Genomic DNA, 26,509 nt, shown 5'->3' with positions numbered 1-26,509 from the left:
AAATGGTGGAAAACGTGGGCTAGAGAGATGGGTCAGTGTTTAATAGCACTTGTTCCTCTTGCAAAAGACATGGGTGGTTCTATTCCCAGCACCACCTATGAACTCCAGTTCTAAGACATCTAACGCCCTCTTCTGATCTCTGTAGTCACTGTACACTTGAGAACATTCACACACATAAACTAAACATAAATAAGTCTGCATAAAACTGTAATCCTAACATTTACTAATTTTTTACCAGAGGGTCAAAAATTGAAGAGTATCATAGGCTATATAGGAAGACCATCTCAATAAAACAAAAAAGAAAACAGATGTACAGATATAGGTATAAGGTTAAATGTCACAACGATTTGCTAATCCCTAACTGGAGCCTAGCAAACTCTAGCAATAACATGGCAATTAGCAATGTTCAAGAATTGGAGGTTTTGGGGTTTTTTTGTTTTTTGGGTTTTTTTTCGAGACAGGGTTTCTCTGTATTGTTTTGGAGGCTGTATTGGAACTAGCTCTGTAGACCAGGCTGGCCTTGAACTCACAGAGATCTGCCTCTGCCTCCCGAGTGCTGGGATTAAATGAAAGCACCACCACCGCCTGGCGAATTGGAGGTTCTTGTGCATGCATCTTTCAGAAATCCTAAGAACACCTCCCCCCACCTTGCTTTAATTTTCTTCTTAAGTCCTCATACCACACACCATTCCCCTGGGATCCTGGGATGAGTCACAACTTTCTGCACATTATTTTAGCTAGTATACATAAAAGTGTTTCAGTATTGTGGTGGCTTAAGTAAGAATGACCCCCAGAGGCTCATATATTTGAAGCTTAGTCATCAGGGAGTGGCACCACTTGAGAGGTGTAATCTTGTTGAAGGTAGTGTGTTACTTGGGTTGGGCTTTGAGGCTTCAAAAGTCAAGTGAAGCCCAGTGGCATTCTCTTCCTGCTGCCTGCAGACACAAATGCAGAACTCTCAGCTACTTCTCTAGCACCATGTCCACCTGCATGCTCCCCACCATGACATTCCACTTCAAGGGGATGATAAAATCAGCAATGTGCTCTTGTTAGTAGTGTGTTCGTTTTAGGGAATAAAATAACATAAAATAAGAACTTTTTAAATAGGGCAATGACTCACTTATTAAAATATCTTTCAACTAGTTTCTGGAACTTATGAGGTCCCACAGAGCTATTCGTTGTGGTTCCTCTAGATTCCTAAGTCTTACCATGTAGTTTGGCTTGTTTGGAACCTGGCGTTTACTATGTACATCAGGCTAGCCTGGAACTAGCTGCAATTCTCTTGCCTCTGCTTTCTGAGTGTTAAAATGACAGGCATGCACCACCACATCTGACCATTTCCTCTTTCTTAAGTAATTTTGGATGCAGGGCAAAAATAGTCCACTTTAAAATGAAACTGTTCATAGAAAACAAGAGTGTAGAAATTAAGAGAATGGAATTAATTACTATTATTAGCAGGGTCAAATGGCTAAGAATATGAACTATGATAGCACCACAATTCTCTAGGTGGTTTCTGTTTGTTCAGTTAGATGGTTTTTTTTGTTTTGTGAGACACATTCTCTCACATATAAAACATGTTGGCCTGAAACTTTCCACACAGCCCAGGCTAGGCTAAAACTTTCAATATTCCTGTCTCAGCCTCCCAAATGCTGGGATTACAACCATGAGCTACCATACCAGGTACCCAACTGACTACATGTATATGCTAAAAATGAAAATAGTATGAGCCAAATGTGCTGAATTAAAAATAAGTCTACTAAAATAAATTTAAAATCAAGAGCTACATAAATGCCAAATTAGCATAGTAATACTGTGAGAATAAGCACAAGAGGGAAGGAACCAATGCCCAAAGGATCCCTCCAATACCTAGTAGATACACAAATCTCCAATGAAGTCATTGCCTTAATCCTTTGAGTATACTACAAATCTGAATGCGAATTTCAAATCCAGTTTTAACACAATAAACATCAAGTACAGTGAACACAGAAAAAATTAACATAATTCAGCAACCAACCCTGTAATTTTTGGCCTATAAGCTTGACTTCACTGAAATTTAGATTACAAATAATTTCCCAAAATGCATGCCTAAGCATTTCATTCCAGACTGCAAAATTAATGTTGAAAGCTTGGCATAAAGTGGGTAAGTGTAACCAGATTCTGCATGGCCATGAAGGTCTTTTTTTGGAAATGGATATAAACCAGTGTTTTTCAAGATAACCTTCTCACTGTATCTGACAGCACCTGAGTGTATTTACTAGGTATAAACCAGCAGTTCTTTCATGGTGAATTACAATACAAGTTTTATCATTTAATAACGGCTGAGAGAAAAAATTTCATCCAAATCCAAATTCTGCAATTTCTTAGCTGAAAAGCCATGGTCAAGTTACCTAATTACTATCATATAAAATAAAGACGACAACACCAAAGCCAAAAGACATGGGTTGGCTCTGCTGTTACAACTGAATCTTACCTCAGATTAAATCATACACCCAGCTACTACAGCATCATAAATGCCATAGCCACAGCAGCAACCCTAAGTAGTTTGCTTGTCACTGTCATTCTCCCAGTTTTTCCACTTGCTTCATTTTTATCCACTTCTGCTGAACTTTGCCCTGTCTATCAAAAGCCTGTGGTATATACTCTTAAGTCATAGTGAGTTACAACAAAACATAGAAAACAAATCATATAATGTGTACTTATGTGTTGTGTGCTACACTCACAAAATGATTATATCATTTCGACCTACAACCAAAGAAATTGATGTCATGGGGTTAAAATTTTTTCCAAAGTCAAAAAAATTTTTTTAAATGTCCAAAGTCGCTTGGTTATCAGGATCAGCATTAATTTTGCCCTATCAAGTTTCTCTCCCAGTCACTACTTCAGTCCTTCCCCAGGTCTCACAGAAAGCAGATGAGTTAAGTGTGAGGGATTACTTGATAAGTGAGCAAACAGACACTGGGTGGCTGCTATGACTCACTTACTGTAAGTAATAGGTACTTCTGAAGTAACAGAAATATAACTAGCACAGAATGTTAGGATCACAGGTTTGCATCTCTATACCTAACTAACAGAACTTCTGGTGGGGTAAATAATAATAATAATAATAATAATAATAATAATAATAATAATAAAAAAACATTAAGAGAAGAGCTGCCATCTCATTGAGAACTTAAGTTACCATGATTGTTCAATAAAGGTGAAAAGATAAAAGGTGATGAAATCTGAAGCAAGAGCAGGGGTCAGCAGACATAACAGCATTAAGTATAAAAATCCATATACTTTTCTAGAAAACCCATTAGTCCAGTATGGCAAAATCAGTGTTTCTCTACCCTGGCAGCAAAGCAAAGCTCTAGTGCACAATATATCATTTTGCATGATTCTGAGTTACAGACACACTGTAGAAACACTGAGATAAGATAAACACAAAATACTGAGTTTAGAGAAGGCTTAAAGGAATCAAACTATAGGTTAGGGTATAGCTGGTGTTCCACCAGCACTAAGAGTCTTGGGTATAAAAGGGAAAAGCCCATTTTCCCACCCACTAAGTTTCAGCATACTGCTGCACACACAAGCCCTCTCCTTGGCACTGGACATCAATGGGTGGTCACAGTTTAGAGGAAGAGCTTTCCTGGGCAGCCCCTCAGCTCCACTGATTCAGTCTTCAACCACACCAATTTCACTCAGCCTCAAGAGACTACTCATGAACAAGAAGGAGACAATTACCATGAGGGTAAAAGGTATACCACAAAATACATTTCCCAATGGGTCAAAGTTAATTCTGTACAAATACATATCAGGCTAGAGCACTTCTCAGGGCTGGACACTGGTGGCATATATTTATAATTCCAGCACTTGAGAGGCTGGGAGAAAAGGATCATGAGTTCAGGCCAGCCTGGGCTGCACATTAAGTTTAAATACAGACCTCAGAAAAACTTTAAAATAAACAAATAATAAACGTATGAAGTACTTCTCAGGAGGGAAAGCCCAGAGGGTATTAATCTCCTGAGGGGCACTTTAAAAATGAAACAACTGGAAAAAGAGCTTCTTCTGGAAAACGCCATACTAGTTCTGAATGCCTGAGACCACTGAACAACTTGGACAACCCCACCATTTTCTCTGGCTTATCATTCCCAATACTAAACAAACAGCCTTGGCATACACCTGGTTCCTCAACAAGGACAGTTTTCTGAAGAGACAGGGAAGAAGTGTGTGCAAAACATCCTTCCATACTCCAACTGCAAACATCCCCAGCCCCAACTCCTTTAAAAAAAAAATCTATTCTCTGGTTCTTCAGAAAAAGGGAAGAAATCTACTTTCTTTGTCCAGTGTGAGAAAAAAAAACAGATCTGGGTGCGGTGGCTCTTACCTGTAATCTCAGCACTCAGTAGGCTGGCCAGGAGTATTGCCTTGAGTTTGAGACCAGCTTGGGTTACATAGTGAATTCTAGTCCTTTATGGACCCTGTCTTTAGACAAACCAAAACAGGAGCTAGAATGCAGTTTAGTTGACATATTGCTATACCTAGCATACATGAAGCCCCAAGTTTGATATCCAGAACCAAATAAACAAGCATAGTGGCAAATCAGGTAATCCCAGCACTCTGGAGGTAGAAACAGGCATATCAAAAGTTCAAAGCCACCCTCATATACACATGGAATTGAAGATGAGCCTGTCTCAGAAAAACAGACAATAACATAAACTAAATCAAATCAAAATAAAATGTATATGACAGAAAATATTTTAGTTATTATTTGTTGAAATAATGGAATGTATTATTTGTAGAAACTCAAGGATCAAATATTTTAAAATGGGAGTCAGAAGAAGTAAAACTCTCATCACTTTATATACTTCTTTTCTCCAGTAGTCTCACAACCTACTTTCCTGTTTCTTTTTTTTTAATATTTATTTATTATGTATACAATGTCCTGCCTGCATGTAAGTCTCCATTCCAGAAGAAGGCACCAGATCTCATTACAGATGGTTGTGAGCCACCATGTGGTTGCTGGAAATTGAACTCAGAACCTCTGGAAGAGCAGTCAGTGGTCTTAACCACTGAGCCATCTCTCCAGCCCATGCTTTCCTGTTTCTTAATTATATGATATTGAGCTATCTGAATCCTAAAATTGTATTTTGATTAATGTGGTGATTTGAAAGAGAATGGCCCCCTAAAGGCTCATATATTTGAATGTTTGATACCTAGTTGATGGAACCATTTTGGGAAAGATTAGGAGCTGTCGCCTTGTTAGAGGAGGTAGACTTTGAGATTTCAGAAGCCCAGGACAGGTCCAACCCTCCATCCACCACCATCACCTCTACCACCTCTACTACCAAATGTACATCAGGATGTAAACTCTCAATTACTCTCCAGTTCCATGTCTGCCTGTCTGCTGCCAAGCCCCATGCCATGATGGCCATGGACTCACTCACTGAATGTAAACAGCCTAAAGTTAAATTCTTTCTTTTATAAGGTGCTTTTATCATGGTGTCTATTTGCAATAAAAAAAAAGTATCTAAGATGAAGTTGGTACTGGGAGTAGGGTATTGCTATGACAGACCTTGCCATGCTGCTTGTTAGAGGAATATTGACTTGGAAACTCTGCACTAGGGAAGTGGTTGAATGCTTGGAAGACAGTAGGGCTGAGAGCAATGTGGACTACAGAATCCCAGCTCAAGAGGTTTCAGAGTAAAACAAAATTAGCAACTGAGATAAAGACAATTCTTGTGATGTTTTGGCAAAGAATGTGACTGTTTTTGGCCCTTGTCCTAAGAATTTACCTGAGACTAAATTGAAGAGTTTTGAACTAATATCATTGGCAGAGATTTCAAGACAATCTAGTATTGACTGTGTTAAATGGTTGTTAGTGATCACTCAATGCAAAGCTACAGTGAAAAAGTACAAGCAATGCAAAAAGAAATAAAAAATGCACAACTTGAGAAGGAAAAATAACACCAGGGAATGAAAAGTCTAAACCTATGTTTGTGTTGAAAGAAAGGAGAAATGGAATGAAGGGAGTGATACTCGAAGGCAAGAAAGACCCCATCATGCATGCAACTTGTAAAAAGAAAACTCCTAGAGAACCTACTCCAGAAACAAAGCAATGCTTATTCAACAAATGAAAGCATCAAGAAATCAAAGGCTATATAAATGTAAATCAAGAAGGGGATCATATTCCACCCCAAACATACAGCTGTACTTGGCAGCACTGGCCAGTGTTTCTGGCTTCAGAATCCAGAATACAGGAGTGAAAGGGTTGTGGAATCTTCCTCTTTAATTCAGGAAAACTGTTGAAGCCCTGATGGCATGTGGTAAGGAAGTCCCTGCAAGCAGGCCCAAAAAGGCCATCACATAAAGCTGAGAACATGAAGCCTGAATTGCATGATTCCAAGATGCTGGAATGGCAGGGTCACAGTCATGTACTAACTCTTTGAAACTGTAAGCAAGTCCCAATTAAATGCATTCTTTTATAAGTTACCTTGGTCACTGTGTCTCTTCAAAGCAATAGAAAAGTAACTAAAACAACTAGTGATTAAAATACTCAAATTCTGGGCCAGTGAAATGGCTCAACAGGTAAAGCACTTGTCACCTGATAACTTAAGACTTAATCCCTGGAGCCCACATGATGGAAGGAGAGAACTGACTCCCACAAATTGTCCTCTGACCACTACATATGTGCCATGGCGCACGCGCACGTGCACACCACACACACACACACACACACACACACACACACACATTCATTCTCTATCCTCCCTCTCTCATGTGTGTATATGTATGTGTGATAAATACATGTAAGAAAGTCTAGTCTCTAATTTATTGCCAACATACTAAAGATTAGAGTTTAATATTTTTTAAACAATGTTCTCAAGTGGAGGGGGAGCACTGAAAAGACAGCTTTGCATTGAGTACTTGCTGCTTTTCTACAGGATCTGGGTTTGGTTTCCAGCAGCCCGATCAGGAAGCTCCCAATTACCTGTAACTCCAGCTCTAGGATCTCTGACCTCTTCTTACCCCAAAAGGCACCAGCACACACGTGGTACATATACTCATACACACATACAAATAAAATAAACCCTTTTTAAAAATAAATAATCTTTTTTGTAAATAAAAGTATTCCAATTTTATGCTATGGTTTTTTTCAATCTTACTTTGGGCAAAGTGAGTAAGAGTTTATGATAAAGCTTAAGAATTGTAAAACTTAGCCAGGCAGTGGTAGTGCACACCTTTAACCCCAGCACTCTGGACACTGAGGCAGGCATATCTCTGAGAGTTCAAGGTCAGTCTGGTCTACAAAGCTATACAGAGAAACCCTATCTCAAAAAGAAAAAAAGAAAGGAATTGTAAAATTTGGGTATAATTTTTATTTGCTGTAAAGTTACACAAAATTAATCCTCATTGTTATGCTTGCTGTTATCTACATGCAAATTTAAAGTTTATAAAATGGTTATATTTACATTTACTCTCCTTAACAGTGTTCTTTCCATTTATATTTTTGGCTCAGGACATTTCTTAAATATCTAGTGATGGGGAAAGTCTTTCTGTGTATATGTAAATAAACCACTGTTGGCCAATAGGGAAGCAAGATAGGTAGGACTAAGAGTCTAAGAGGATTCTGGGAAATGTAGGAAGTGAGTCGTCGCCATGTGATCATGAGAAGATGACAATGAGGCTGTATCCTTAAAAGATAAGTCCTTATAAAAATATGTATTAGTAATTATGGGTTAATAATCAAATCAGAGCTAGCCGATAAGAAACCAAGCAAACGGAAAACAGCTTCATAATTACTATAGTGTCTTGTGTGTTATTTGGGGGCTGAAAGAAGCAACAGGAACCAGGCAGTGGACAGGAAGACTAAATGTTACATTTGAACCCTAGAAATACATAAGTATATGCCTTGATCTTAGCACTTGAAGGTAGAAACAGGGAGATCAGAGATTCAAGACTACATGGGAACAAGTCTTTGAGAAAAAAATTAATTCAGAAAGAAAAAAGTTCCTTTTCATTTCAAGATTTCAATATTTTTCTTTTTTTATTTTTTTTTCTGGTTTGGTTTGGTTAGGTTTTCTATTTATGTATCCCTGCCTGTCCTGGAACTAGTTATGTAAACCAGGTTGGCCTACAACTCAGAGATCTTCCTGACTCAGCTCCCAGAATGCAGGGATTTAAGTTGTGTCACCATGCTTGGCTTCAATGATTTTCCTAAAGACCAACTGACTTTCCTTCATGTGATGCTGTGTGGTATAAACTTACAGAAGAAAGAAATGACTAGTTGTGGATACACCACAGGTCTACTAAAATAGAAATCTGGTGAATTCCCCTAGCCAAGTGGCTAGTAATACACAAAACATCTACATCAGCACACAGTCTGGATTCACTGCATCCTGGAGAAAGAAAGGCTTATTAAACACCTTTTGGTATTGTTAGTGGCACATAAATGAAAGCCAAGTCTAGATAATGTCCTGTTTGCTAGTAACAGTTAAGAAATAAATACTTAAAATATCATAAGTAAAATAGGAGCTCCACCTAGTGTGACTCAAAAAGAACAAATAAAATTTCCAACCTAATTACAGAAACATCTCCAGATAGTGCAAGTTATCAAAAAAAGCAGCCCTACCTAGTGTGATTCAAAACAAACAAATAAAATTCTCAACATAATTATAGAAATATCTCCAGATAGTAAAACGTTATCAAAAGCCTAGTGATGATCAGGGAAACTTGCAAAAACTCTGAACAATAATAAACTTGAAATTCCTGCTGACAACACAATGATAGAATCAGTGAGTAATACTCAAATCTCTGGCCAAAAAAAAAAAAAAAGAGGATGATTCAACATACAATGGAACTATTAACTGAATTCAAATTCAAGCACTGTCATCTCAGGATAGCAAGTACATCATTTCTAAAGCTTTGGAACTGCTAACCTGTGAATAAACTAAACACACTAAACACAGGAAATTCATATAAAAGACACTTTCTTGGAAGCTGGAGAGACAGCTCAGAGGTTAAGAGTACACAGTGCTCTTCCAGAGGTCCCTGGTTTGATTCCCAGCACCCTAATGGGGGCTAGCAACCATCACTCCAGTTCAAGGGGCTCCAGTACCCTCTTCCGACCTTTGGGCACTGCACCCAGAACATACATGCAGGCAAAACACTCATACACATACAATAAAAATAAAATTATTCTATAAAATAAAAAGTTCTCTGGTCTGGGGAAGAAGCCAAGTGCTTCTCTAATATGTGTAAGATGGAAGTTCTACCCTTAAAATTGAGAGGAAAAATGACCAGTCTACTTTGCTGGGCCTGGTGGATTACATGTATAACCTCAGTATTTGAGAGGCGGAGGCAGGAGGATCCTGAGTTTGGAGGCAGGCTAGAGACACAGGAGTTCAAGGACAACATGGTGTATGTACAACAGCCTGGAGCCTATGCAGACACAGACTCGGCCCCTGAACCTTCTGCTGCCCAGCATGGGTCTCCTGGCTCTAGAAAAAAATGGAGGCCTGAGATAGGAACTATTCACTTTCCAGATTGGACCTCCTTGAAGGACCAATGTGGTCCTCAATAGCACAAGAGGCTATGTTGGTGTTGGTGGTCCATGCTACTTCCCCAAAGAAAGAGAATCCAGAGATCCATGAGAACTATGCCATCTGTGTTGATGTCCAATGCTTTGGTGATGTCCTCATGCTTTGCTGCTTCGGAGCACCATGCTGATGTGAGTGGTATGTGTAACCACCTGAGACCATCTTGAGGCTCAGAGTTCATGCATCCACTGAGGGCCATGAGTGGATCAGAGGTCCTGATAAGATCAATGGTGATGTTGATGTCTGTGGCCCGAGTTACCACCAAAACCCATGAGGATGTCCATAGTCAGGGTCAATATCTGAAGCCATGTTAATGTCCCCATGGGTGTAGGAGGGCCTGCCCTGACCCTCACCTGTCAACAGTACTGCAGTGCAGGTGGTACCAAGGGTGAGAACAGCTAGTCCCGCCTCATTCTGATCTCAGCAAGGCTTTCCTCAGCTTCGGGCTTCTGGTGTGGATGTAGGCTGAGAAACACTCATCCTCCCTCCAGGGGCCTTGCCACTAATGTGAATTTGACCATACTTCAGTGAATATATGGGCAACACAAAATGGACTTTTCTCTTTTTTGGGGGGTGGTAGTCATGGTGGACAGGGGTGGATATGGAAAGATTGGGAGGTGAGTGCCATGGGGGCACATAATGTGAAATTCCCAAATAATCAATTTAAAAAAAATTTTTAAAGAAATGAAAGCCTTCTATGGCCCTGCCTCAAAAATCCTGACAAATTTCTCTCCTCCTATCAACAAACTTCATAACTTAAAGCTAATTTGAGCAGCAGGGAAACTGAGATTCCAGGACCCAGTTTACTGTCAGGTAACAAATATAAAAAATCCTTACCAAGCCTGCATAATGAGGGTAGAAAAAAAAAAAAAACACAAAGATGACCCATGAGATTTTCAGAATTAACTTTAATAATAAACCCCTGGCTTACTTTAATAAACAAGGGCAGATTCTAGGCCATGATGTCCAAAGCATGACTTTGATAATCACCTGACTAAAGGCTTAATTTTCCTACCCTAGCAATAAGTCAGAATTTGCCTTATTGAAAAGAGGCCACGGTCTTTTTTTCTAATGATGATAATGATTACCTTTATTTTTTCAATTTTGCTCAGCTTTATCAGAATGTAACTAACTGACAAATTTGCAGTAAAAGTGTCTTGATGCAGATAAACATTACAAAATAAGTCCAGGTAACTAGCCATCACCTTGCATACTTATCACTTTCTAAGTGATAAGATCCACTCTCTTTGCAAGTTTCAACTATAGGTTGTCTTAATCCTTAAAAAGACTTTGTATTTATTTAGCTTTGTAATTCTGGACTACAATACTTTCACATTTCTGATCCACAACAAGGAAAGCATGCTGGATCCTGTCACAAATGAATTTAGCACACATGGACTCACCACAGGTCCTGCAACCTGTTCTTCTGTTTTAGATGTTCTCATAACATCTAGGCTCCAAAGTTACAAAGCTACACAGAAAAACTCTGTCTCGAAAAAAAAAATTCAAGCAAAATAAAATCCTTACTTAGAAAGATGTCCTTCCTCTAGAAGAAACACCTGGCAATTCCCTGCTCCATAAAAATGGTCTTTTCTGCTTGGAAAGCTGAACCTGAGCCACTATTTCAAAGAACAGTATGTATCTTGCAGGCAACTCTATCTTGAGAAGGGCAGTTGTAGTACAAACACTTAATCTACACACACACACACAGGGGGGGGGGGGGAGAGAGGGAGGGAGAGAGGGAGGGAGAGAGGGAGGGAGAGAGGGAGGGAGAGAGGGAGGGAGAGAGAGAAATTTACATTAAGCCGTTTTTCTAATAAAAAAAAAAAACCTCCAACTTTCAGGAAAAAACAATTCTGCTCATCCTCAATAAAAAAAAAAAAAATGTAGGAGATAGAGGTCAGTGGTGACATACCTGAGTGCAAGAAGCCCTGAGTTTCATACAAAACAAATGAGCACATGCAAAGATGTTCAGCATCATTAGATCATTAGCAACAAAAGTAAAACTACAATGAAGCCAGATACAGTAGTACAAATAAAGACAGGAGAACATCAGGAGGTCAAGGCCAGCCTCAGCTACCTAAGGACCAGTCAAAACAAAGACAAAAATACCCTACAATGAAATAGTTACATATATAAGAGACCAAATTTCTAAAGATGGCAACACCAAATGCTGGTAAAGATGTGAAGGAATTAGAACCCTTTGGCAAGCAAGTTAGTTAATATAACAACAGCAATTCTACTCCTTGATATACTGAAAGAATAAAAAACAAATGTTCACAGAAAAATCTATATGCATGCTTATATAGGAACTTTATAATAGCCTGTAACACAAATAATAAAAGCCCAGAGACAGACATTGGGGTTCAAGCTGAAAATCAGAAAAGCAAAGCAGCCAGCCACCAGCTCTTACCTCTATCTCAGACCAAAATAGGGGATCCTGTCTCCACCAATCCTCAGAGTACAATACAGACTGCACTGCTCTCCATCAAGCATCAGACTGCAATCCTCTCAGTTCCTGTCTCCTTCTGCCTTATATTTCTCGCACTGCCCAACCACATCACTCCTATCTCCACCTCCCTAGTGTTGGGATTAAAGGAACAGAATCCCAAGTGCTGAGATTTCCTTTGTGTTGTAACTCCGGGTGGCCTTGAACTCACAGAGATTGATCTGCTTTTGTCTCCTGAGTTCTGGGATTAAAGGTGTGTGCCACCACTGCATTTTGATCCCCAGTGGCTTTCTTAGATCATAAACAATCTATTAACATAACAGCCAAAACCCAGAGACAACCAAGATGTCTTCATGAGTAAATGATAAATTGTGGTACAGTTATACTATGGAAAACTACTCAGCAATTAAAAAAACAGCAAACTATTGCTACATTATAACAAACAGATAAACCTCAGTGCTAAGTGGAAAAAGTCAAAGGTAGGATGTTAAGTAGGGTATGTAAGGAATGATTCTTTGAAAACCTAATACAAAAACACATGACTGGTTGTCATGATTGAAAGAGGAAATATAGACACAGGGAAATGAGTCAAGCTATATGAAAGTACCCTGAGTGCTCCTTGTAGTGATGAAGTATGTTAATCTTGACTGTCAAGGTACAATGTCAATACTGTGGACCTGACATTATTAAGTATGGGAGAAACTGAGTAAAGAGTACAGGGGAATCCTTGTATTATTTGTACAACTACATGTGCATTTATAGTCATGTAAAAATGATTCAAAACCTAAAACATATATTCAGTCAGATTCACATCCATTTTAAATGTTTTTCTTGACATTAGGAAGGAGACACCTTCTTTCTTTTGTTTCTCCAATGCTAAAGGTCTCCACTGACATATCAGCTTTACAAATGTCATAAAGCTCCTCACCTCACACAAACACAAACATTTGGCTTGTTTTATTATTATCTTTTTTTTCAAATGTTCCATAAATGCCACTCCTTAAATCAAAGTCCACACATAAACCAATCAGGTCCAATGTCTGTTATTTTTATACATCCATATAAACCTTTGGAATTTTATTGTTTAAAAATACTAGCAAATCGGATCCAAGAACACATCAGAAAACTCATCCACCATGATCAAGTAGGCTTCATTCCAGGGATGCAGGAATGGTTCAACATACGAAAATCCATCAATGTAATCCACCATATAAACAAACTGAGAAACAAAAATCACATGATCATCTCACTAGATGCTGAAAACATCTTTGACAAAATCCAACACTCCTTCATGAGAGATCTGAGATAACAGGAACATACCTAAACATCATAAAAGCTATATACAGCAAACCAACAGACAACATCAAACTGAATGGAGAGAAACTCAAGGCAATTCCTCTAAGATCAGAAACAAGGCAAGGCTGTCCCCTCTCCCCATACCTCTTCAATATTGTACTGGAAGTTCTAGCTAGAGCAATAAGACAACAAAAGGAGACCAATGGGACACAACTTGGAAGTCAAGAGGTAAAACTTTCACTATTTGCAGATGATATGATAGTTTACATAAGTGACCCAAAAAACTCTACCAGGGAACTCTTACAGCTGATAAACACCTTCAGCAAAGTGGCAGGATACAAGATCAACTCAAGAAAATCATTAGCCCTACTATATACAGATGATAAAACGGCAGACAAAGAAATCAGAGAAACATCACCCTTTACAATTGCCATAAACAACATAAAATACCTGGAGGTAACGCAAACCAAACAAGTGAAAGACCTGTATTGAAAGAACTTTGAGTCTTTAAAAAAAGAAATAAAAGAAGACACCAGGAAATGAAAAGATCTCCCATGCTCTTGGATAAGTAGGATCAATGTAGTAAAAATGGCAATCCAGCCAAAAGCAATCTACAGACTCAATGCAATCCCCATCAAAATCCCAGCACAATTCTTCACAGACCTTGAAAGAGCAATTCTCAACTTTATATGGAAAAACAAAAAACCCAGGATAGCCAAGACAACCCTGCTCAACAAAGCAATGTCTGGAGGCATCACCATTCCTGACTTCAAGCTCTATTATAGAGCTACAGTACTGAAAACAGCTTGGTATTGGCACAAAAATAGACAGGTAGACCAATGGAATCAAATTGAAAACCCTGAGATTAATCCACAAACCCATGAACACCTGATTTCCTACTAAGAAGCTAAAATGGAAATATAATGGAAAAAAGATAGCATCTTCAACAAATGGTGCTGGCATAACTGGATATTGGCATGTAGAAGACTGCAGATCTATGTCTATCGCCATGCACAAAACTTAAGTCTAAATAGATCAAAGACCTCAACATAAATCCAGCCACACTGAACCTGTTAGAAGTGGGAGGTACCCTTGAACGAATTGGTACAGGAGACTGCTTCCTGAACATAACACCAGTAGCACAAACACTGAGATCGACAATTAATAAATGGGACCTCCTGAAACTGAGAAGCTTCTGTAAGGCAAAGGACACAGTCAGCAAGACAAAAAGGCACTCCACAAATTGGGAAAAGATATTCACTAACCCCACATCTGACAGAGGGCTGATCTCCAAAATTTACAAACTCAATAAGCAAGTCTCCAAAACACCAAAGGATCCGATTAAAAAATGGGTGACTGAACTCAATAAAGAATTCTCAACAGAGGAGTATAAAATGGCTGAAAGACACTTGAGAAAGTGCTCAACATCATTAGCCATCCGGGAAATGCAAATCAAAGCAACTCTGAGATATCATCTTACTCCTGTCAGAATGGCTAAAATCAAAAACACCAATGACAGTTTGTGCTGGAGAGAAGTGGAGAAAAGGGAACACTCCTCCTGGTGGGACTGCCAACTCGTATAGCCACTATGGAAATCAGTATGGAGATTCCTAAGAAAAATGGGACTCAATCTACCACAAGACCCAGTAATTCCACTCTTAGGCATATACCCAAAAGATGCCCATTCACACAACAAGGATGTCTTTTCCACTATGTTCATAGCAGCATTATATGTAATAGCTAGATCCTGGAAGCAACCTAGAGGCCCCCACAACTGAAGAGTGGATAGAGAAAATATGGTACATTTACACAATGGAATACTACTGAGCCTAGAAAAACAATGGAATCTTGAAATTTGCAGGCAATTGGATGGCACTAGAGGAAACCATCCTGAGTGAGGTAACCCAGACACAAAAAGACAAACATGGTATGTACTCGCTATTATATGGATTTTAGATATAGATCAGGGGAGTGTCAGCCTACAATCCCAGTGCCAGTGAGTCTGGGAAACAAGGAGGTTCCCAAGAAAGATGCATGATATCCCAGAGAAATGGAATGAGGCAAGATCTCCTGAGGAGATCGGGAACATTGGGGGAAGTGAGAGGAAACCAAGAAAAAGAGAGGGGGATAAGAGGAGGGGAGAATAAGGCATGGGGGAGCAGGAAGGCCGAGTCGAGATAAGAATAGAGGAGAGCAGGATGAGAGATACCATAATAGATCGAGTCATTATAGGCTTGAGGAGAGAGCTGACACTAGTGAGATCTCCAGAGATCTACAAGGATAACACCAACTGGCAAACTAAGCAATAGTGGAGAGACTACATTAAATGCCCCTCATTAATGGTAAGGTTGATGACTACCTTCTATGCCATCCTACAACCTTCATCCAGGGACTGATGGAAGCAGAGAAAGATACCCACAGCTAAACACTGAACTGAACTCCTGGAACCCAGTGACAGAGATGGAGGTGTGATGAGCAAAGGGGTCAAGACCATGATAGTGAAACCCACAAAGACAGCTGACCAGATAAGGAGCTCTCGAATCCCAGACTGATGGATGAGAGGCCAACAGGGGACTGATCCAGACTCCATGAATGTAGTGTCAGTGACGAGGCCTCAGAAATCACTGGGGCCTTGGGTAGTAGATCAGTGTTTACCATGGTGTATAAATGATCTTTGGGAGCCTATTCCAAATAGAGGGATGCTCTCTCAGCCTGGACACATGGGGAAGAGCCTAGGTCCTGCCCTGGATGAAATGACAGAGTTTGGAGATCCCCCCAAGAAGGGCCTCACCCTCTCTGGGGAATAATGTGGGGGTTGGGTAGGGAGTTGGGGGGCTGGTGGGAGGGACAAGGGAGAAGAGGTGGGAGAGGGAGCTGGGATTGACATGTGAAGCATTCATGTTTCTAATTTAAATAAAAACATATATTGAGGAAAAAAATGGCAATCTTGTCAAAAGCAATCTAATAATTTAAAAAAAAAGAATTTTATTGTTTATTAGCTGCAGAGCTTCCCCAGGAAACAGACATTATTTCATTGTGATGATGCTTGCTCATTTGCTTAACTGTTTCAAACAATGTGTGTTTTCAAGTTCTAAATTACAGGAAGTGGGAAGAAGATTGAAAAGCAAGCACCAATGTAAAGAAACAAGTGAAGACACAACTTTCAAAAAATAAAAAAAATATGCAAGTGTTCAAAATACATATGCAGCAACCAGGCAGTGGTGGTGCATACCTTAAGTCCCAGCACTCAGGAGGCAGAGGCAGGCAGATCTCTGTGATTTCGAAGCCAGCCTAGTCTACAGAGTGAATTCCAGGACAGGCTTCAAAGCTACAGAGAAACCCTGACTCAAAAAAAAAAAAAAAAAAAAATACAGATGCTGCCAGAAGTGGTAAGACAAGTCTTTAATCCCAGCATTGGGAGGCACAGGCAGGCAGATCTCTGTGTTCCAGGTCAGTCAGGTCTACAAAACAAGTTCAGGGACAGCCAGGGCTACACAGAGAAACCAAGTCTCGAAAAAAAAAACAAATAATAATAAGCTGCAAATAGAAATGAGACTAGACAGGGACTATGTACAAAGAAACTGGTGTTCTACTCTATAATACCAGAACAACAAAACCAGGTCTACATTTTTTTTTTTTTTTTTGGTTTTTTTGAGACAGGGTTTCTCTGTGGCTTTGGAGGCTGTCCTGGAACTTGCTTGGTAGTCCAGGCTGGTCTCGAACTCACAGATAACTCTTAAAAAAAAACTCTATCTGGAGCAAAGTAAATGACATTCCAACTAAATAATTTCCTTAGTCAGAAATAAATGTCCCAGCCAGGCATTAGTAGTGCATGCCTTTAGTCCCAGCACTTGAGAGACAGACGCAGGTGATTTCTGTGAGTTTGAGGCCAGCATGATCTACAGAGCTAGATCCTGTACAGCCAGAGCTGTTATACAGAGAGACCTTGTCTTGAAAAACCAAAAAAAAAAAAAAAGGAAAAAGAAAGAAATGACCCAGTCAGCATATTTTTTTAAATTACATATCTTAACATATAATATCTATAATTACTATTTTGATTGGGAAAGTTTCAAACAAAAGATAGACTGGCTTTTTTAACCTCAAATTTTAAATTATTACAAACAAAATTGTTATGGCACTGGTGGCATTAATTCTCATGCTAGAGCATACCCAAAGGAGAAGTACCTTACTACTCTGTCTCATTCAGTTTATCTGTAGGTTTTAGAACAGGAACTCAAGCTCCTCCATGCTGGAATCACAGGTGTGAGCCACCACCCAGTTTACTCCGATTCTTTTAGAGACATAAAATAGCTTATTTAGGTTCTTCAAACTCATAAAAAATATTAACTATATTCACAGGTGAATCACTTTTAAAACATGTCTTAACCAAAAAAGAAAAAAAAAAAACAAACAGGGAAGTGATACATTCAGTAAGAAGGTACAGAAAAATATATAACCTGAACTTACTGATATTCGTTTATTGGCAAAAGCTTGGCTATATACTAAAATAAAACTAACAGTACACACACAGTGATTAGAAATCATGGAGGACATATGCTGCACTAAAGAACTGACCTATTGCTTTCACAAAGGCACACTAGTTGTGGAGGTTTGAATTAGAATGCCCTCCCCCACACACAACTGGCTCATATATTTGCATACTTATCCCCACTACATGAACCGTTTATAAGGGTTAGAAGGTGTGGCCTTGTTGGAGAAGGGGTGGCCTTGCTGTAGGAGGTATGCCACTGGGGCTTGTTTCTCACTCTCTGACTGCTGTCTACCATCAGGATGTAAAACTCTCGGCTACTTACTTCTTCAGCGCCATGTCTGCTGGCAAACTGTCAAGCTTCCCACCATGATGATAATAAACGAACCCTCTGAAACTGTAGGCAAGCACCCAGTTAAATGCTTTCTTTTATAGGAGTTGCTTTGGTCATGGGGTCGCTTCACAACAATAGAACAGCAACTAAGGCAAGTGATTATACTATCTGCTTCCACCAACAGTAAAAACTTACTCAGAACATGTTGCTTTTGGGGGGGGGGTATTTTTTTTTGGTTTTTTTTTTTTTTTTTTTTGGTTTTTTGAGACAAGGTTTCTCTGTATTGTTTTGGAGGATGTCCTGGAACTTGCTCGTAGACCAGGAACTCACAGAGATCCGCCTGCCTCTGCCTCTGCTGGGATTAAAGGCGTGCGCCACCAATGCCCGGCCAGAACATATTGCTTAATCTACCATATGGAAATATGCTGACATCATACAGAGCATCTTGATCAGTATTTGGGGAAAAAAAAAACAATTTTCTGGTCTTAAACTCAGAGCCAAGAATAACCCAGGCATGGTGGGTGACACATGGCTTTAATTCCAGCCTTTTGGGAGGTGAAGGCAGTATAATCTGCAGTTCAAGGTCATCCTCAATTTCACAGTAGTTCACAAGGCCAGCCTGAACTATGAAACCTATCTAGAAAGTTGGGAAGAGCCTGGAAAGATGGCCTATAGGTTAAAAGCACTGTCTGATCTTCCAGAGGAATGGGGTTCAATTCCCAGTACCTACTGACAACAGTCTGTAACTCCAGCTCCAGGGAATCCAACATTCTCTTCTTGCCTCCACAGGCAATGAAAACATGGTGTACAAACATATGTATACACATAAAATTAAAAAATAATAAAATTCTCTGGGTCAGTGAGATGGCCTCAGTGGGTTTTAAAGACACTTGTCACAAATATTGACAACCAGAGTTCAAGCAATAGGAACTACATGGTAGAAAGAGATAATTGACTCCCACAAGTTGTCCTCTGATCTTCACATGCCCACACACACTGTGGCATACACACAAAATAAATAGATAAAATGTAATTTTTAAAATATATTTTTAAAGCAGATAGGCAAGATGGCTTAGGGGGTTAAAAGCACTTGATAAAAGCTTGATGGTCTAAGATAGTCTGTCTGGAATTGGAAGGAAAACTAACTTCATAAAGCTGCCCTGAGTCCACACAAGCTGCATGGCATGCATGTACCCCCACATATATCATACACACATAATAATAACCATTCCAATCATTATATTATACTTACAATTAAATATAAAATGCTATTAAAAGAAGTTGTAATTATAAAAATAAGTAAACCATTATGAGTGATGTCTTTTCCTTCAGTGACTGCCAAAGATAGACTTTATCAGAATCCACTAAAAGGCTTTCCTATTAAAATTGACAACATGCCCTCCTCTGGCTGGCCAGGTGCTATGTACTGTAAAACACTACTTACCTTTTAAAAATCATTATTAATATTAATGGTATATTCTTTTGGTTCTTATGAAGGGAGTTAGAGGCAGGAATATATCAGGAATTCAAGGGCAGTCTCAGTTACATGGCAATGTTGAGGCCAGTCTGGGCTACCAGAGACCTTGCCTCAAAGATAAAAATGAAAAGTGAAAATCTTGGAGAATGGGGCAATCTGATTTCCTAATTGACTACACTCTCCCTTGCTCTAGTTGCATTCAGCAAAAGAGTTGTCAGTCAACAAGATAGCTAAACCGCTCTTATATCGCCTAACACTTGGAACACACTACAGCTGCCTTGGGGAAACTACACAATGATCCCAACCGCTTGCTCTGATCTCCAGAAATGAAAACTAAGTCCACACACAGGAAGGAAGGAAGAAAGGAAGGGAGGAAGGAAGGAAGGGAGGGAGGGAGGGAGGGGGGGAGGGAGGGAGGGAGGAAGGAAGGAAGGAAGGAAGGAAGGAAGGAAGGAAGGAAGGAAGGAAGGAGTGAGGGAGGACAGGACAGGACAGGATAGGACAGGATAGGACAGGACAGGACATTGAACACTGTTCATAACAACCTCTAAATGGAAATGATCAAAGTATGTACTAACTTGATGGACAAATAAAATGTAACACAAGTACATCCATACAATGGAGTATTATTCAGAAAAAAAAAGAAATGAAGTTCAGATACACACCCATATGGATGGACCTTGAGAACATTATCAGAAGTAGCAAAAGAATAATTCTTGTATAAATCTATTTACATAAAAAGTCCAGATGTCTTAAGTAGCAAGTAGGAAGCTGGGTATGGTGGTGTACAACTGTAATCCCAGCATTTAGGAGGTGAAAGCAAAACGATCTGGAATTCAAAGTTATCTTAGACTATACATAGTTCAAGGACAGCCTTGGAAAAAAATAAATAGGAGGAAAGTGAGGAGGGCATGGACAAGAGGAAATGAAAAGTGCCTCTCCAGGGGAGTGCCAGCCTACACTCCCACTGCCAGAGAGTCTGGGAAACAGGGAGGACCCTAAGAGAGATATGCATGGTACCCCAGAGAAGGAGACTGGGGTAGATCTCCTGAGTGGACTGGGAGCATGGGGGAGGGGACAAGGAGCTGGAGTAAAGTGAGGGGGAGATGAGAAGGGGAAGAGGAGGACATGGGGGAGCAGGAAAGTTGAGTCGGGGGGAGAACAGAGGAGAGCAGGATGAGAGAAACCATAAAAGAGGGAGTCATTATAGGTTTGAGAAGAGATCTGGTACTAATGAGATTTCCAGAGATCTACAAGGATGACACCAACTGACAATCTAAGCAATAGTGGTGAGGCTACATTAAATGCCCTTCCCAGATGAGACTGACGACTACCTTGTATGCCATCCTGGAGCCTTCATCCAGTGGCTGATGGAAGCAGAGGCAGACACCCACAGCTAAACACTGAAACGAACTCCTGGAAACCAGTTGCAGAGAGGGAGTGATGAGCAAAGGGGTCAAGACCAGGTTGGTCAAACCCACAGAAACAGCAGACCTGAACAAGGGGGAGCTCATAGACCCCAGACTGATAGCTGGGTAACCAGCATAGAACTAATCCAGATCCCCTGAACCTGCTTATCAGTGAGGAGGCCTCAGCAATTATCTCTAGCATACAAATAGACTTTGGGAGGTCATTCCACATAAAGGGATGGTCTCTCAGCCTAGACACACAGGGGAGGGCCTAGGCCCTGCTCCAAAGGATATGATAGACTTTGAAGATCCCCCATGAAGGGCCTCACCCTCCCTGGAGAGTGGAGTGGATTGGATGGGGGGGTTGGAGGGCGGGTGATGAGGAGTGGGGGAGAGGAGGGAAGGGTGAGGAAGCTAGGATTGACAAGTAAAGCAAGCTTGTTTCTAATTTAAATAAATAAAAAATGTTTATAAAAAAAGAAAAAGAAAAGTGCCTCTCAAAGATTATGTGTTTGTTTGGGAAGGGATAAATTATGCTATGATGATTGTTGTACAACTCTATAGATATACTGCAAGTCAAACACATACATTTTAAACAATATGTAGATCATATGTTATTAAATGAATTATATCTCAATAAAGGTACTTTTTGTTATTTATTTTTGGGGGGTTTTGGGTTTTTTGGGGGTTGATAGGTTTTTTTGTTTTGGTTTTTGGTTTTTCAAGACAGGGTTTCTCTGTAGCTTTGGAACCTGCTCTGGCACCCGTTCTGTAGACAAGGCTGGCCTTGAACTCAGAGATCCACCTGCCTCTGCCTCTGCCTCTGCCTCTGCCTCTGCCTCTGCCTCTGCCTCTGCCTCTGCCTCTGCCTCTGCCTCTGCCTCTGCCTCTGCCTCAGCCTCAGCCTCAGCCTCAGCCTCCCAAGTGCTGGGATTAAAGGCGTGTGCCACCACCACCCGGCTCTCAATAAAGCTACTTTTTAAAGACAGGGTTTCATATACCCCAGGCTGGCCTTGATATGTAGTTAAGAAGTCTCTAACTTCCTGCCTCCACCATCCAAGTGCTGGGATTACAGGCATGAGTCACCACACCTAGTTATAAAGCTACTTTTTAAATGGCAATGTATTCCATTATTCAAGTTAAAAATTTAAAAACAAAATGTTAAGTACAATTAGAGTGAATGCCCATTGTTATGACCCACTAAGAAAAATAAGGAAATGACTACTATTGGTTAAATAATACGATAAATAAGAGTAGAAATATGGACATGGGATTTGAAAACTGAAAACATGGAGCTATTGTTCATATCTGATTGAGAACCAGAATGTTAGTACTTGAGATGTGAGGGTAACTTGGCTGTGACTGAAAGGAGTAAATTAAACTGAAGGGCTTTACTTCTAATAATTTAAAAATAAAGGGACCAGACCCTCACTCAGCCCCCTGCTTTAGTAACCATGACAGGCTACAGAAAAGACCTCTGACACAAGGAAACTCCAGATCCTCTGGCCTCCCAGAGCCTAGGGCCAAAACTAAACACAAAGAAACTCCAGACCCCCTGCCCACCAGCCTCCTAGGTGCTTGGTTCCTGGGAACTGTTTGGCCACAAAAGAAACTCCAGAGGGGACCAAAACCTCCCCTGTAGTCTCCAGGATATAGTTCTGAAAACTACTGGTATCTATGTACAACAGGCCACCTGCAAGTAACAAGACAATGCCATAGAAACCACATAATGTTCTCTCTCAGCACTGACCAATGAAAATAATAGGTACATAGGTATTTCATGCCAAAATATGACTTTGAGAAATTCTCCTAATTGTCTCCAAATGTCAACCAATCAGAAACCAACCTGTACCTACTGATGTAATCCTGTAACTTTTGTCTATAAAACCTAACAGTAGACAGGGAATTTCACCACCTCTGGGGGCTGCTACGACAGCTAGCCAGACTGGGTCCCTGTCATGGTTGGATAAACAATCATTAAACCTTGCTTTTGCAGTTTGGTGGATCTTCCTGGTGGTCTCTGGGAACTTTACAACTTGGGCAGAACAGTGACATGACCCCACGGATCACCAAGGTTGACTGGACTGATATGGCTAGCTAATACAGGTTTTCCCTTCCTTCTTCACTGCTTTCAGTGTGACCTTCCTAAGATGCACTGAAGAGGATGACCTCCATGAACAAACGACTCTCTTCAGCCAAGGGTTAGAGTGTAGCTGTGTTATGTGAGGTCAAGGCCAACATGATCTACACGGTATCAAAAAAACAAATAAATAAATAAACCAGCAAGCAGATCTCTGGTTCAACAAACAAAGGCACTTGTTACTAAGCCTAAAGACCTGAGATCAATCTTCTGAACTCACATGGCAAAAGAAGAGAATCTATCCTATAAATTGTCCCCTGACCTCCACAATGTGTTATGGCATCAACATGTGTGTTCACACACAAACATACATATGTACAGAAAGAAAGACATACATACGTACATACATGAGTGCTAAAAAACTTTAATCTGGAATGGAGAGATGGCTCAGTGGTTAAAAGTACTGGTTGTTCTTCCAGAGGACTCAGGTTCAATTCCCAGCAACCATGCCTTTTTGTAACTCCAGTTCCAGGGTTTCTGGCACCCTCACACAGACATATATTCAAGCAAAACATCAATGAACATAAAATAATTTTTAAAAATTTACTTCAAATCCTCAACAATACAGTCAGGAAAAACAACTAACAGATAGGGTCATGTGATACTTTCTGGACTTTTACTTTTTTTTTCTTGTTATTAACAATGTCTCCATAAAAGACTTCTTAATTCATGCACAACCACAGAACCAGAAGAAAAAGAATTCAGTGACAGTAATGTGCAAATCTGGGGAGAATGGGTAACATGTTTAAATTATAACATATACATTACTAAAGCCAAGATGCTAGGAAATTAAACACGAAAATTCAGTTTATACAAATATATACTACTGGTGACAGACATATAGCTCACTTGGTAGGATGCTCACCTAACAAGTAGCAAGCCTAGAAGAGCATAAAAAGTACAGTGGTGCTAAACTGTAATCCCAGCACTTCCAAAGTGTGGGTATCATGAGGATGAGAAGTTCAAGGGTATTCTCAGCTACACAGCAACTATGAGGACAGCTGGGATACAGGAAACTACATTTCCCCTCGAAAAAAATAATAATAAAATGTATTACACTGAGGGTTAACATATTAAATCACAGTAAACTAAATTTATGATACTAAATAAGTTATTCATTGCATAAAACAACAGCAACTGAAAACCACAAGCAGCTCAAGACAATATGGATAAGGAATCCTTCCTGAACTCTTGTGATCCCAAATACTCAACTCAGCAGCCAAATTTCTTAACAGATTAGAACATGACATTTTCCTTCACTCTATTAGCATTTCAGTTATTGAAAGCCAAACAGCCGATAATAACACATTTAGAAGGATACAAGTGCATGATCCTGGGCTTTTATAATGGACTTTGCAATGAAAATCACTGGCCTTTCACAGCACAAGAAAATGGGAAATGAGAGGAACATGATGGTTATAATCGTGACACAAAGAGGAGAGGGAAGCAATTGGGTGAAAGAACTGGACCAAAAAAATGAGAGAAAAGGGAGAGCTAAAAGTCACCTGGGAGTTACTGGAGGTTCAACTCAATGGTAAAGCATTGTTATAGCATTTGGGAGGCCCTGGTTCAAACCTTAGCATGCAAAAAAATAAATAAATAAAAAAGGAAATAACTATTAAGGGCAGTTATTTCCAAGAGGAATGACACTGAGAAAACTTGCTTGGCACTAACAATGGAGCCTGGAGAAGAAAGTTGTGCAAGTGAAGCTAAAAACAAAGTCCCCAACCTTCGGTCACTCTTTACTGGGACAACTCTCCCCACGAAGATGTAAGCAATGATTAGTGACCCGTTCGAGGGGTAAAGTGATTTTCAATGCACAGACTGACTGGAGGCCAGAAAAGAAAGCACCACAGGAAAGGACCAGGAGGAACTAGTTCTAGGGCACCAGGAAACTGCCGGGGTTCAAATTGGTGCTGGTGAATAATTTTCAACAGGAAGTATACCAGATGGTAATCCCAAACTAAGGCAGAACAAAAGTAGTGAGGAATCTGTGGGCTGGGCACAGTTCAGACGAAGGGGCTTGCCTGGCACACGGCAGACACTGTGTTCTGTCCCCGGCACCGCAAAAAGAAGGAAAAGCAGGGTGTCCAGGTGCAGAGTGCCTGGGCTGGGATCTAGAAACCCAATTTCTTTCCCCCTCTGACCTTGGACAAGTCACTTTACTTCCCTGTGCTTCGCCTGATACAGGGAAACAGTAACTGTGCCCCAGCGGTAGGATTGCTCAATGGCTTCCTCTGCACATTCTCACAAAGCCTCGCACTCCGAGTAACGAGTACAAGGTAATTAAGATGAGAAAGGCCAGCTACGTTCTGACATCTCCATGGGCAATGCAAGTGGCAGCTATTGGAGAAGGTGTCAGGGAGGGAGCAAAGAGCATGTTCAGGTAGTGGCAAGGTCCGGAGGCTGCACTTGGGCGGGGTCGTCCTCGGGAACTAGGCTCTCAGGTGAGGGAAGGTGGGAGAACTCTTGCTCCAGAACCAAGGTAACCAGGACGTTTTCATAGGAGCTGTGATGGGCAGTTCCACTGAGCGTAGAGCCAGTGTCCGCTCCTGACTGAAGAGGTGCCGACCGAAGGGAGCGGCGGCCCAGCAGAGCCGCGCCTCACCCTCTCTCCTCAGACAGGCTTCCCAGCAGGGCCTCGCTCAAGACGCGGGACACCCGCGGCTCTCCCCGCAGCCAGCCGCCGCGCTCCGCCCGCTCTCGCGGACCCGGCCCCGCCCCGGTACCTGAGCGTGGGCCCGATGCAGGCCGTGTCTGTGCTCTCGATCTCCCTCAGGATCCGCTCGTGCTCCGCCGCTGTCTCCAGGCTTTCCTCCGCCATCTTCGCCCGCTCCATCGCAGGGCACGGCCGCGAGGCCCTCACTCAGCGAGTACCCCTCACTCTCTCAACCTAGGATCCGCGGCCGCTGGGCCAGCAACCCGCAGCGCGACCCCGCCCTCGGATGCCACGCCCCCAGGCGTCAGCCCGGCCGCGAGCGTCGCGCACAGCCCGCTGGGATTTGTAGTTCGCTGAGTCAGGCTGAGCCGAGTTCTGTCCATTTGTGCAATGAATCTGAGCTAATTGCTGCGACCTTGATAGAGACTCAGAGCGCTTTACAACACCCATATACAGTGACACCAAATCAGTCAGTGTTATTAACTCTGCACAATTTTTAATGTGTATGGGTATTTTACGTGCATATGTGTCTATGCACTAAATGTATGCCTGGTGCCCCAGTAAGCCAGAAGACTGTGTCAGATCACCAGGGACTAGATCTACAGTTGGTTGTGAGGCGCCTCGTGGGTGCAGGGAATGGAATTTCAATTATCTGGAAGAGCCACAATGCTCTTACCA

General features: G+C 40.9%; 1 protein-coding gene across 4 annotated transcripts in view; it reads right to left on the bottom strand.

Moving 5' to 3' along the window:
• Positions 1-26,118, bottom strand: part of Exoc6b (exocyst complex component 6B) — a 437,176-nt gene extending 411,058 nt beyond the window's left edge. For 3 of the 4 annotated variants that reach the window (XM_040738232.1, XM_040738230.1, XM_040738231.1), the window contains exon 1: positions 25,902-26,118. In XM_040738232.1, the coding sequence (XP_040594166.1) occupies positions 25,902-26,011 (110 nt within the window). In that variant the 5' untranslated portion in view covers positions 26,012-26,118. The remainder of the gene's footprint in view (positions 1-25,901) is intronic. The other variant, XM_040738233.1, reaches the window with a different exon arrangement.
• Positions 26,119-26,509: the final 391 nt, after the last annotated feature.

This window comes from Mesocricetus auratus, unplaced genomic scaffold, assembly GCF_017639785.1.
Source record: "Mesocricetus auratus isolate SY011 unplaced genomic scaffold, BCM_Maur_2.0 Super-Scaffold_100676, whole genome shotgun sequence".
Taxonomy (NCBI): domain Eukaryota; kingdom Metazoa; phylum Chordata; class Mammalia; order Rodentia; family Cricetidae; genus Mesocricetus; species Mesocricetus auratus.
The sequence above is the reverse complement of the archived record's forward strand: the minus strand, read 5'-3'. Positions and strand labels throughout refer to the sequence as shown.